A 14,881-nucleotide genomic window follows, 5' to 3' on the forward strand; every position below is an offset into this window, starting at 1 on the left:
GTCCCAGAACCAAACCCTGTGGCACTCTACTAGTCACCTCAACCTTTTTGGGAAAGATTCCTCTGATATGTATCTTTTGTTCCTTCCACTTACATTGTCTTCTGTCCATTGTATGGGTTTTCCCCTTATTCCTGATTGGTGATCCAGCTTCTTAATCTGCATTCTGTGTGGTACTGTGTGAAATACCTTTTGGTATTCCAGATACACACAGTCCATTCAGCCTTCTCTTTTGGCTAGAACTGAGCTCTCACACTTGTAAAACAAGGTATACAAAAGTTCCTATTGTACACACCAATCAATTAGCATGTAATCCTACAATGCCCAATCACCAGTCCTTTATCAAGCACACAACTCCACCAGCTGTTTACCATTTCCATTCACACTACTGAATACCCAGTTATACTCTCAACCACATTACTCACCTATGCATTTGAATAACTAATCACTAATGATCTCTTGCATTAAAACTCCTAACACACTCTCTCTGCTGCTCCATAAACACCCCTCTTTATCTTCTCATGGCCAAGTGCAAAAGCAGTGAAAATCACCCATCTCTCTCCAACATCAATTTTACCCCATCAGTTTTCAAAAGCCAAATTAAGTTTTCAAAATAACAATGTAATGGAACTTACAGACCGCATAGTAATCTCTAATGAAAATGAAGCAACAAATGGAGACAATTTTAAATAAAAGCAAGTTTTAGTTATCAATAACTTTATTTCAAACAAATGCTCAAGAAGTGGTAACACAAACCCTTCCCTGGCATCCTATGGAAGATGGAGGTACACATCTAAGCTCACTGGGTACCAGAAGGCCTGAAAAGTATTAAGTATGTTATCTCAGTTAAGAACAAAGGAATCATGGATATAGGCTGACTGAAATTGAAATACATTTATGTTCATTACTATAAAATCCTAGAAACTCTTTCATGGAGTTCCTACACCTTTAAAGCTGAACTCCAGCAAGCAGGGAAATAATGAATTCCTCTCTACGTGGTTCGATACATTACAGATGTTTGGGTTACACGATTTTTCCACACAGCAATGTATTTCATCTTAACATGTTTGCAGAGAAGCCATCAAGTTCAAATGCAAGTTATATCACATAAAAAAGTAACTGGCAATCTCAAGTCACCATGAAATTGACTTTTAGCCAAGATATCAGTCATTTTTTAATAAATCATACGAGTCACTCGTGAGAGAGAAATGCTTACTAATCAAACAATAAAACTCAAGAAAAATAAATCACTTACAACTGTATGCGAATTATATAAACCAAAATGTTTATACAGTTTGTTATGGGTCCATATCCACAATTTTTTCATGAGGGATGGCAAGTATTATTCTGTAAAACCTACTGCAGTCATGGATGAAATATACATCTGTATCACTGATGAGCTGGAAATGAGATGTTTGAGGACAATATGTGGTGTGAGGTGGTTTGATTGAGTAAGTAATAATAGGGTAAGAGAGATGTGTGGTAATAAAGAGTGTGGTTGAGAGAGCAGAAGAGGGTGTTTTGAAATTGTTTGGTCACATGGAGAAAATGAGTGAGGAAAGATTGACCAAGAGGATATATGTGTCAGAGATGGAGGGAACAAAGAGAAGTGGGAGACCAAATTGGAGGTGGAAAGGTGTGCAAGGAATGGAGTGAATTGGAACGATATGGTATACCGGGGTCAACGTGCTGTCAATGGATTGAACCAGGGCATGTGAAGCATCTGGGGTAAACCATGGAAAGTTCTGTGGGGCCTGGATGTGGAAAGGGAGCTGTGTTTTCGGTGCATTATTACATGACAGCTAGAGACTGAGTGTGAACGAATGGGGCCTTTGTTGTCTTCCTAGCGCTACCTTGCGCACATGAGGGGGGGAGGGGGTTGTTATTGCATGTGTGGCAGGGTGGCGATGGGAATGAATAAAGGCAGACAGTATAAATATGTACATGTGTATATATGTATATGTCTGTGTGTATATATATATATGTATACGTTGATACGTATAGGTATGTATATTTGCGTGTGTGGACGTGTATGTACATACATGTGTATGTGGGTGGGTTGGGCCATTCTTTTGTCTGTTTCCTTGCGCTACCTTGCTAACGCGGGAGACAGCGACAAAGCAAAATAAATATAAATATCACTGTTATAAATGAAACTGACCATATCTTACCTGTACTATGGTCAAAATGCAACAATACTCTCAAATCCATAAGTATGGTTGGTTAACAAAATGTTACAATAATAGTGATCCACCTGGTGCCAGTTCCTCAACTAGTTCTCCAACAATAAAAAAGCCGTTTCAATAACATTATGGTAAAATTATCAGTTACATTTCAAAGATAAATGTAGGCTATGTTTTGTCACCAATACCATAACCACTTCACTCACCACATCATTTCCTTCATTATGGTACATTTTAACTCATGCATCAGTCATAACACATTCGCTGTCTGCCAAGTGATGTGCACCACCTCCACTAACAGCCAAGACACACGGTCAACCCTGTTAAGCCTATGTTTTCCTGAAGTACATTTTCCATTCACAAGCCAAATAAGCAGCGTATCAAAATGATTATGGTGTAATTATCAGTAAGCTTTTACATTCATATCAGTAAGCTTTCACACATGAATGTAGGCTTTGTTAACAATACTATAACAACTTAACTCACCGCATTACTAGTACATTACAGTATAATTTCCAAGCTCTCTGAAGCCTGGTCTGAATTCATTTGTCAGGTTGGGTGCCACATTCGTATCATGTTCCTCAGACACTGGTGGGTAAGGCTAGGAGCCTGGTTCCTTTTAGATATGTTCATATACTTTTAAATAATATTCTTAGTCACATGGAGAGAATGAGTGAGGAAAGACTGGCAAAGAGGATATTTGTGTCAGAGGTGGAGGGAATGAGGGGAAGTGGGAGACCAAATTGGAGGTGGAAGGATGGAAAGAAAAAGTTTTTGAGCGATTGGGGCCTGAAGATACAGGAGGGTGAAAGGCGTGCAAGAAATAGAGAGAGAATTGGAAAGATGTGGTATACCGGGGTCGACGTGCTGTCAATGGATTGAACCAGGGCATGTGAAGCGTCTGGGGTAAAACATGGAAAGTTTTGTGGGGCCTGGATGTGGAAAGGGAGCTGTGGTTTCAGTGTATTACACATGACAGCTAGACTGAGTGTGAACGAATGCGGCTTTGTTTTTTGTCTTTTCCTAGTGCTACCTCGCACACGCACATAGGGGGAGGGGGTGCCATTTCATGTGTGGCGGGGTGGCGTCGGAAAAGGATGAAGGCAACAAGTATGAATATGTACATATGTTTCTTTTCTTTCTTTTCTTTCAAACTATTCGCCATTTCCCGCGTTAGCGAGGTAGCGTTAAGAACAGAGGACTGGGCCTTTGAGGGAATATCCTCACCTGGAACCCTTCTCTGTTCCTGCTTTTGGAAAATTAGAAAAAAAAAATGATGAGAGGGGAGGATTTCCAGCCCCCCGCTCCCTGTTTGATATATTTGTGGTGAAGATACATTAGATAAATAATACTGTAAGGAGGTAATTGCATGCATCAGCAGTATAAGCTACTACCACTAGAAGTCTGTCAGTCACACTGTCATAATTTAATGGTAGTGATTCATAGTTCAGTTTCAGTTTATTCTTCTTGAAATTCTGGATAATAGGCATGCAAAATAATTTGGTTGCGAGGAATGATAACTGAAGTTTGCTGGCAAAGTGAGTTTGAACATCACATATAGTATGTCATTTTTTTGCTAATTGAAAAGTTTTAATGAAAAGGTTCAAAAGAGCTACCCTCTAAACACTGTCAGCATTTGATATGTAGTGGTACATTTCCTACTGACAGTTTCACAAGCTGTTATCAATACTACAGATCTAAAAATTACTGTACTTTTGTCAATATTCTATGGTCATACATTAGCTTAGTGTGTAAGCAATAATATGAGAACTATTTGACTTCTTGGACATTACTGCAAGTTAGGATTTAAATGGGATTAGCTATTTCACCATGTTAATGGTGGTAGACCCACTGTCAAATTGAGATGAGTACACCCTGCAAGCAGCACATTTGTTAGTGGAGGAGAACTTTTTAATGCACGGGACCAAAGTTTTGCTGTCTGCTCAGATCATGCTTAAACCATTTGAGCCTTTTTTGGACATCTGACTACCTGGGGATGGTCTCGCTGGGGTATGTTAACAGGGAATCCAAGTTGCTTCTTAATGTAGCGAGACACCAATAATTGAGGGTATTCCTGCCACTTGTTCAGGGTTTCCTTTGGTGTTGAAACCTGGTCTCCATGAAGGCGATTAAGAAGTGTAACACAGATGACAGCACCTTTAATGCCTGCATGGTGGCACAATGCAGCAAAGCACAGAGACTCCATCTCCATATACATATGTATATATCTGTGTATGTATATGTATATATACATTGAAATGTAAAGGTATGTGCTGGCATGGGCATTTATGTATATACATGTGTATGTGGATGGGTTGGGCCATTCTTTCATCTGTTTCCTTGTGCTACCTTGCTAACATGGGAAACAACAACAATAATAAATAAATAATAATATTCTTTCCTGAAGAGGTCTTGGAAAATAGACAAAACCTTGGGAAGATATTCTTCCTTTTCTCCAATGAAGTGTGAAGATTTTGCATACCCCACATTACCATTGTGGATAACATTATTACAATACACGTTAACTTGTGCATCAGCCAGAACACTTACTAGCTGTCTGTGAAGTAGTGTGCACTACCTCTGCTACCCATCAAAAACACAGCTTCTTAAATGGAACACTGCTTCCTCCCTGGCTATGGGCATGTTATTTTCCTGAAGTAAATTCTCTGTTAATAACCCAAATAATGTATATACCTGTGTAACTATCAAATTTCTGACAAACTTTTTAGTCTACAATTGGGAGGATGACTCACAAATACCATTTTCAAAAGTATGAAATACATAACCAATGACAGTCCACAAAAAAATTTAAATGTGTCCAGATGATATGGAACAATAATAAATGGAAGAAAAGAGAACTATAACCATTACTTAACATTATTAAAAAACCACCACCATTTGAAGTCCTTTCATTACAAGAGCCAAAGTCTAATAGTTCTCCATAGAATGAGATGAATTGCAGTTGATATCAAATAAGACAGATATTTCTTAATCTAATTAATAGTAAATAAAAGTAAACATGGAAACATATTCATTATCAAAGTGTTGCAGTTTTTTCATGAAAGACTAACAGTGAGATGTTCTGCCAATAGGTGGTGGTGGTGCCAGTGTGGAGGTACCATGGATGAGGAATTTGTTTATAAAATGGCTTATGATGTGAGACCGCAACATCAAAGATATACCTTATGAAGTTTCAACAAATGTACACAAAATGTACACAAGTAACTTCCAGTAATTCACATACTTGTTCAAGACTGTGATGACTGTTGCATTAATTAACATGTACCATAATGGATGACTAATGTGAGAGAAATGCTTATGGTAGTGGTGACAAAACATAGTCTACATTTATATTCAAAAGCTTAATAATAACTTTACTGTAATGTTAATGATACACTGCTTATTTAGGTTATCAAAGGAGGACTGTACCTGTGGAAACCAAAAGGCTCATAGCTGGGATGCAAGCAGTGTTCCATTAGAGAAAGTAATGTTCCTTGGAGAATGGCGGAGGTGATGCACACCATTCCTCACACAGCAAGTGTGTATGACTGATTTGCAAGTTAACATATACTGTAATGTATGATAATATGGTGAGAGAAGTGCTCATGTCATTGGTGACAACAGCCTAAGATTATCTTCGAAAGCGTACCAATAATACTACCATAATGTTATTAAAACATTGCTTATCTAAGTTACTAATGGAGAACTGTACTTAAGGAATACAACAGGCCTGTAGCTGGGAAGGAAGAACAACGTTTCCCTAGGGGAAGCAGTGACCCTTGGGAAGTAGCAAAGGTGATGTGGACCACTCCAAACACAGTGACTGTGATGACTATGTGAGTTAACATATACTGTACTGTAATGCATGATTACTGTGGTGAATGAAGTGGTTATGGTAGTGCTGAAAAAACATAGTCTACATATATCTTAAAAAACTTACTGATAACCATAATGAAATCTTAGTGAAACATTGCTTATTTAATTTACTAAATGAGAACTGCATTTCAAGAAAATAACAGGTCTGAGGCCGGAAAAGAATGAGCGTTCCTTTGGTGGAAGCAGTGTTCCTTGGCAGGAAGCAAAGGTTGCCACACTGCTCCACCTAAGTACAAATGTACTTTAGCTTTGGTATGATACCTGAATGATCTTTTTGTTCTTGCCCAAGTCATATTGTGATGAAAAGTGGCAAGCCAAAAGTGTCTATAATAAATGAGTTAGAGGTTTTAGTTGAAAACTTGGCACCATGGGACCACCAGTAAACCATGTAACAATTTATTTTAAGAAATTCGACTGCAATACCATACCCTCCAGCTACCTTGCCACTTTCATCTTATGCAGGGCTTTCACCACCTGTTCTATCTTAACCAAACCACTTCACATATCTCCCTAATTAAAACACCCTAAATCTGCCATCATATCATCACACACATTCAAAAATCATTCAAAACACTCACTTCACCTCAACACTACCTGTTACCACTTCCTCATTTGCACCCTTCACTGATTTTTCCATATCTTCTTTTTTTTCTCACAATTAACCTCCTTCCAAAACATATCATTCTCCCTGAAGTTTGCTGATACTCTCAAACCAACTTTCAAATGCCCTTTTTTTGCCCCTGCACCTTCCTCTTGACCCACTGCTTTCTCTTGTACATCTCCCAATAGTTTGCACTCTTTCTCTGGTAAATGTTGTCCATACACCTCTCTTTTCTCTTGAACTAGCAGCTTTGCTTTGTCATCCCACCACTCACTACCCTTTCTCAACTGTCCACCTCCTGTATTCCTTATGCCACACTTCTCTTGCACTTGTCAGTATTGCTTCCCTAAATACCTCCTATTCCTTGCCCACTTCCCTAGCTTCATTTATTCTCATCTTTTTCTATTCTGCACTCAATTCATTGTGGTACTTCACACAAGTGTCTTTTCCAAGCTCACTTTCACAATCCTCTTCCCACTCATATCATTTCCCCTTTTCTGAATTTTTCCCCTTTTCTGAAAACAAGAAATTTTCACCCCTGTATTCACCAAGTAATGATTAGACATCCCACCAGCTGTCCTTCTCAATACATTCATGTCCAATTCATGTTCACTATCAATTAGTAAGTAATCCTATAATGCCCATGTATCATCTTTCTTACTCACCCATACATACTTATGCTTGTCCATATTCTTAAATTAGTTATTCCCCATCATCAGTCCTCTTTTAGCATGCAACTCTACAGCTATATTCACTTTTTCTGTTCACCTTACTGAAAATCCTGTGCTCCCTTATACCCTTAACTGCAACATTACTCACTTTTGCATTTAAATCACCAATCACTAATACAAGATCTCTTGCATCAAAACTGCTGACACAATTACTCAGCTGCTCCAGAAAGACTTTCCTCTCTTAATTGTTCTTCTCGTGGCAAGATGCATGAGCACCATTAATCACCCATCCTAGTAATTCACTTCCATTTTTACCCACATCAGTCTAGGGCTTACTTCATTACAATCTTTCACATATTCTCACAACTCCTGCTTTAACAGTGTTGCTACCCTTTCTTTAGCTTTTGCCCTCACACCAACCCTTGACTTTACCCATAAGACATCCCCGACCTGTTCTTCTCCCTTACCCTTGAGCTTTGTTTCAGTCACAACACTTAAGTTACTTTCCTCAAACATACTACCCATCTTTCCTTTCTCTTCTTAGTTACATCAACATTCAGACACACTAGCTTGAGCCTTTGAGGAAGATGAACACTCCTTACTTGGCTCCTCCAGCTGTACCATCTTTTAGAATTGATATACACAAGGATGGAAGGATTTCTAGTCCACTTCTCTGGCCCCTCTTGGTTGCTTTCTATTACACTCTGGGAATAAGTGGGTTAAAATCTTTCTCCTCTGTCCCTAAGGATGGTTACATAAAAAATGTAATTACAGTTTTGAAGATATGACTATATCAGTGGAAAAAAAAATCTCAAGTATATTTCACCAACTGCTATCACTGATAGATATGTTGAATTTTTGTGTGTCAGCACAACACACTAAAAAGTGTGGGAGTAAGGCTTGGGAGTCATTTTCTAGTTTATTTCACCTTCTTTAAAAGATTAATTACTGACTGTCATTATGTTTTATCTGATATATCTTTTCTTATAATCAATCTGATTCACAGCTTTGCATGACAACAAAATAATGTTTTTAAAATAACTAGCTACACCAATTAGATGTAGTGTTGTCAAGGTCAGGCTGGCACTGGAAACAATGCTTCCAGTTGTGATAGAAACATCGTCTCCTGCCTTGATTAACTTTTCATGCTGGAGGAGTCGGTGTCCATAAAATCTTTCTTCACACAATCTGAAGACATCATCATAATCAAGTACTTCAAGATTATGCCTGGTCCTCTAAAACCAGCTAAAAGCAACTATATTTCCTTTCTAAAAACTCACAAGAAAGTGTTGTCACTAGTGTGGCTGCAGGATGAATATGTGTGGGGAAAAAAATACTGTGCAATGATAACTCAGTAATTACCCAGGCTCAGCAGGTGGCCTTAAAATGATAACTTGGTAAGTACCCAGGCTCAGCAGGTGGCCTTAAAATAAAGGTGCAAAACTTGAGCTTAAACTTATATCTAAAGGAGTTGCTTACCTTGCACAAATAACCACTTAATGGTGGTATGGGATTAAATAATATATGAGTTGTGGGAAAACAGCTCCACTAAGGAGATATTCCAGGTACTGCAGGAAGCAGGAAATGTTATTCTGGAGGGCCCTTCATACTTAGCATTTTGATACAAAATGCTTTGACTATTTATTCCCACAACAAATGCATGCAGTTATAAAATCAACAACAAACCTACAGTTACTTAGGACAGGCTCATTTCATGTATTTGAAAGAAATAATGTACTTTTTTTTTAATACTGGTTATATGTGTGTGTGTGTACTCACTTGGCCCATTCTACACTGAGAATCAGGTGGTCATAACCATAACCATTGAGCACCTGGATTGCCTTTGCAGCATCTTCCCTTTTCTGGAAAAAAAAAAGAGGATATATGTGTTTATGTATATACATGTGTATGTGGGTGGGTTGGGCCATTCTTTCATCTGTTTCCTTGCACTAGCTCGCTATTGCGGGAGACAGCGACTAAGCTATTTATTTTTCATTTATTTATTTATATTTATCATACTTTGTCGCTGTCTCTCGCGTCAGCGAGGTAGCGCAAGAAAACAGACAAAAGAATGGCCCAACCCACCCACATACACATGTATATACATACATGTCCACACATGCACACGTACATACCTATACACTTCAACATTTACATATATATACATACACAGACATGTACATACATACACATATGTACATAATTCATACTTGCTGCCTTTATTAATTCCCGTCGCCACCCTGCCACACATGAAATGACACCCCACCCCCTGGATGCATGCAAGGTAGTGCTAGGAAAAGACAACAAAGGCCACAATCGTTCACAGTCAGTCTCTAGCTTTGTCGCTGTCTGACATGTTAGCGAGGTAGCACAAGGAAACAGACGAAAGAACTTCCCAACCCACCCACATACACATGTATATACATAAACACCCACACACGGACATATACATACCTACACATTTCTATGTATACATACATGTACACACACAGACACATACATATATACACATGCACATATTCATACTTGCAGCCTTCATCCATTCCCGTCACCACCCCACCACATATGAAATGGCACCCCCTACCCCCCTCGCTTGCGAGGTAGCATTGGAAAAAGACAACAAAGGCCACATTCATTCACAATCAGTCTCTAGCTGTCATGTATAATGCACTGAAACCACAGCTACCTTTCCCATCCAGGCCCCACAAAAATTTCCAAGGTTTACCCCACACGCTTCACATACCCTGGTTCAATCCATTGACAGCACATAGACCCCAGTATACCACACCGTTCCAATTCACTCTATTCCTTGCAAGCCTTTCACCCTCCTGTATGTTCAGGCCCTGATCGCTCAAAATCTTTTTCACTCCATCCTTCCACCTCCAATTTGGTCTCCCATTTCTCCTCTTCATCTCCACCTCTGACATATCCTCTTTGTCAATCTTTCCTCACTCATTTTCTCCATGTGATCAAACCATTTCAATACACCCTCTTTTGCTCTCTCAACCACACTCTTTTTATTACCACACATCTCTCTTACCCTTCATTACTTACTCGTTCAAACCACCTCACACCAAATATTGTCCTCAAACATCTCATTTCCAACACATCCACCCACCAATGGACAACCCTATCTATAGCCCATGCCTCGCAACCATATAACATTGTTGGAACCACTATTCCTTCAAACACCCATTTTTGCTCTCCGAGACAACGTTCTTGCCTTCCATACATTCTTCAACTCTCCCAGAACCTCCATCCCCTCCCCCACCCTGTGACTCACTTCTGCTTCCATGGTTCCATCCCATGCCAAATCCACTCCCAGATATCTAAAACACTTCGCTTCCTCCAGTTTTTCTCCATTCAAACTTACCTCCCAATTAACTTGTCCCTCAACCATACTGAACCTAAGAACCTTGCTCTTATTCACATTTACTTTCAGCTTTCTTCTTTCACATGCTTTACCAAACTCAGTCACCAACTTCTGCAGTTTCTCACTCGAATCAGCCACCAGTGCTGTATCATCGGCAAACAACAACTGACTCACTTCCCAAGCCCTCTCATCCACAACAGACTGCATACTTGCCCCTCTCCCCAACACCCTTGCATTCACCTCCCTAGCCACCTCATCCATAAATTGAACAACCATCGAGACATCACGCACCTCTGCCGCAAACCAACATTCACTAGGAACTGATCACTTTCCTCTCTTCCTACTCATACACCTGCCTTACATCCTCGATACAAACTTTTCTCTGCTTCTAGCAACTTACCTCACACACCATATACTCTTAATACCTTCCACAAAGCATCTCTATCAACTCCATCATATGCTTCTCCAGATGCATAAATGCTACATACAAATCCATTTGTTTTTCTAAGTATATATGCCTTCTCCAAATGCATAATTGCTGCATACAAATCCATCTGTTTTTCTAAGTATTTCTCACATACATTCTTCAAAGCAAACATCTGGTCCACACATCCTCTACCACTTCTGAAACCACACTGCTCTTTCCCAATCTGATGCTCTGTACATGCCTTTACCCTCTCAATCAATATATATTTTTTTTTTTTTATTATACTTTGTCGCTGTCTCCCGCGTTTGCGAGGTAGCGCAAGGAAACAGACGAAAGAAATGGCCCAACCCCCCCCCCATACACATGTATATACATACGTCCACACACACAAATATACATACCTACACAGCTTTCCATGGTTTACCCCAGATGCTTCACATGCCTTGATTCAATCCACTGACAGCACGTCAACCCCGGTATACCACATCGCTCCAATTCACTCTATTCCTTGCCCTCCTTTCACCCTCCTGCATGTTCAGGCCCCGATCACACAAAATCTTTTTCACTCCATCTTTCCACCTCCAATTTGGTCTCCCTCTTCTCCTTGTTCCCTCCACCTCCGACACATATATCCTCTTGGTCAATCTTTCCTCACTCATCCTCTCCATGTGCCCAAACCACTTCAAAACACCCTCTTCTGCTCTCTCAACCACGCTCTTTTTATTTCCACACATCTCTCTTACCCTTACGTTACTCACTCGATCAAACCACCTCACACCACACATTGTCCTCAAACATCTCATTTCCAGCACATCCATCCTCCTGCGCACAACTCTATCCATAGCCCACACCTCGCAACCATACAACATTGTTGGAACCACTATTCCTTCAAACATACCCATTTTTGCTTTCCGAGATAATGTTCTCGACTTCCACACATTCTTCAAGGCCCCCAGGATTTTCGCCCCCTCCCCCACCCTATGATCCACTTCCGCTTCCAGGAATACTCAACAAACTTATTTACTTTTTATTTATTATACTTTGTCGCTGTCTCCCGTGTTAGCGAGGTAGCACAAGGAAACAGACAAAAGAATGGCCCAACCCACCTACATACCCATGTATATACATACACGTCCACACACACACATATACATACCTATACATCTCAACATGTATAGGTATGTATATGTGCGTGTGTGGATGTGTATGCTAGAGACTGAGTGTGAACGAATGTGGCCCTTGTTGTCTTTTCCTAGAGCTACCTCGCACACATGAGGGGGGAGGGGGTTGTTATTTCATGTGTGGCGGGGTGGCGATGGGAATTAATAAAGGCAGACAGTATGAATTATGTACATGTGTAAATATGTATATGTCTGTGTGTGTATATATATATATATATATATATATACGTTGAGATGTATAGGTATGTATATTTGCGTGTATGTATATACATGTGTATGTGGGTGGGTTGGGCCATCCTTTCGTCTGTTTCCTTGTGCTACCTGGCTAACGCGGGAGAAAGCAACAAAGCAAAATAAATAAATAAATAAATAAAACATCTCAACATATACATATATATACACACAGAGACACATACATATATACACATGTACATAATTCATACTGTCAGCCCTTATTCATTCCCGTTGCCACCCCGCCACACATGAAATGACAACCCCCTCCCCCGCATGTGTGGGAGGTAGCACTAGGAAAAGACAAGGGCCACATTTGTTCACACTCAGTCTCTAGCTGTCATGTATAATGCACCAAAACCACAGCTTCCTTTCCACATCCAGGACCCACAGAACTTTCCATGGTTTACCCCAGACGCTTCACATGCCCTGTTTCAATCCATTGACAGCACGTCGCCCCTGAAATACCATATCCTTCCAATTCACTCTATTCCTTGCATGCCTTTCACCCTCCTGCATGTTCAGGCCCCAATCACTTAAAATCTTTTTCACTCCATCTTTCCACCTCCAATTTGGTCTCCCACTTTTCTTCGTTCCCTCCACCTCTGACACATATATCCTCTTTGTCAATCTTTCCTCACTCATTCTCTCCATGTGACAAAACCATTTTAAAACACCCTCTTCTGCTCTCTCAACCACACTCTTTTTATTACCACACATCTCTCTTACCCTTTCATTACTTACTCGAACAAACCACCTCACACAACATATTGTGCTCAAACATCTCATTTCTAACAAATCCACCCTCCTCCGCACAACTCTATCTATAGCCCACGCCTCGCAACCATAACATTGTCGGAACCACTATTCCTTCAAACATACCATAAACATACCCATTTTTGCTTTCCGAGATAACGTTCTCACCTTCCACTTTTTCAATGCTCCCAGAACTTTCGTCCCCTCCCCAACCCTATGACTCAATTCCGCTGCCAAATCCACTCCCAGATATCTAAAACACCTCACTTCCACAAGTTTTTCTCCATTCAAACGTACCTCCCAATTGACTTGTGCCTCAACCCTACTGTATCTAATAACCTTGCTCTTATTCACATTTACTCTCAGCTTTCTTCTTTCACACACTTTACCAAACTCAGTCACCGATTTCTGCAGTTTCTCACTCGAATCAGCCACCAGCGCTGTATCATCAGCGAACAACAACTGACTCACTTCCCAAGCTCTCTCAACCATAACAAAGTGCACACTTGCCCCTCTCTCCAAAACTCTTGCATTCACCTCCCCAACAACCCCATCCATAAACAAATTAAAACAACCATGGAGACATCACGCACCCCTGCCACAACATTTACTGAGAACCATTCACTTTCCTCTCTTCCTACATGTACACATGCATTACATCCTCGATAAAAACTTTTCACTGCTTCTAACAACTTGCCTCCCACACCACATATTCTTAATACCTTCCACAGAGCATCTCTATCAACTCTATCATATACCTTCTCCAGATCCATAAATGCTACACACAAATCCATTTGCTTTTCTAAGTATTTCTCACATACATTCTTCAAAGCAAACACCTGATCCACACATCCTCTACCACTTCTGAAACCACACTGCTCTTTCCCAATATGATGCTCTGTACATGCCTTCACCCTCTAAATCAATACCCTCCCATATAATTTACCCGGAATACTCAACAAACTTATACCTGTATAATTTAAGCACTCACTTTTATCACCTTTGCCTTTGTACAATGGCACTATGCAAGCATTCTGCCAATCCTCAGGCACCTCACCATGAGTCAAACATACATTAAATAACCTTACCAACCAGTCAACAACACAGTCACCCACTTTTTTAAGAAACTCCACTGCAATACCATCCAAACCCACTGCCTTGCCGGCTTTCATCTTCCGCAAAGCTTTTACTACCTCTTCTTTGTTCACTAAACCATTCTCCCTAACCCTCTCACTTTGCACACCGCCTCGACCAAAACACCCTATATCTGCCACTCTATCATCAAACACATTCAACCTTCAAAATACTCACTCTTATCTCCTTCTCACATCACCACTACTTGTTATCACCTCCCATTAGCCCACTTCACTGATGTTCCCATTTGTTCCCTTGTCTTACGCACTTTGTTTACCTCATTCCAAAACATCTTTTTATCCTCCCTAAAATTTAATGATACTCTCTCACCCCAACTCTCATTTGCCCTCTTTCTCACCTCTTGCACCTTTCTCTTGACCTCCTGCCTCTTTCTTTTATACATCTCCCACTCATTTGCATTTTTTCCCTGCAAAAACTGTCCAAATGCCTC

General features: G+C 40.2%; 1 protein-coding gene across 1 annotated transcript in view; it reads right to left on the bottom strand.

The window, feature by feature from the left end:
* Positions 1 to 697: 697 nt before the first annotated feature.
* Positions 698 to 14,881, bottom strand: part of LOC139745897 (eukaryotic translation initiation factor 3 subunit G-like) — a 69,701-nt gene continuing 55,517 nt past the window's right edge. Inside the window, exons 8-9 of the mRNA XM_071656558.1 lie at positions 9,108 to 9,190; positions 698 to 815 (exon numbers count right to left, since the gene is read on the bottom strand). Of these exons, the coding sequence (XP_071512659.1) occupies positions 797 to 815; positions 9,108 to 9,190 (102 nt within the window). The 3' untranslated portion in view covers positions 698 to 796. The remainder of the gene's footprint in view (positions 816 to 9,107; positions 9,191 to 14,881) is intronic.

Source organism: Panulirus ornatus, chromosome 63, assembly GCF_036320965.1.
Source record: "Panulirus ornatus isolate Po-2019 chromosome 63, ASM3632096v1, whole genome shotgun sequence".
NCBI classification, from domain to species: domain Eukaryota; kingdom Metazoa; phylum Arthropoda; class Malacostraca; order Decapoda; family Palinuridae; genus Panulirus; species Panulirus ornatus.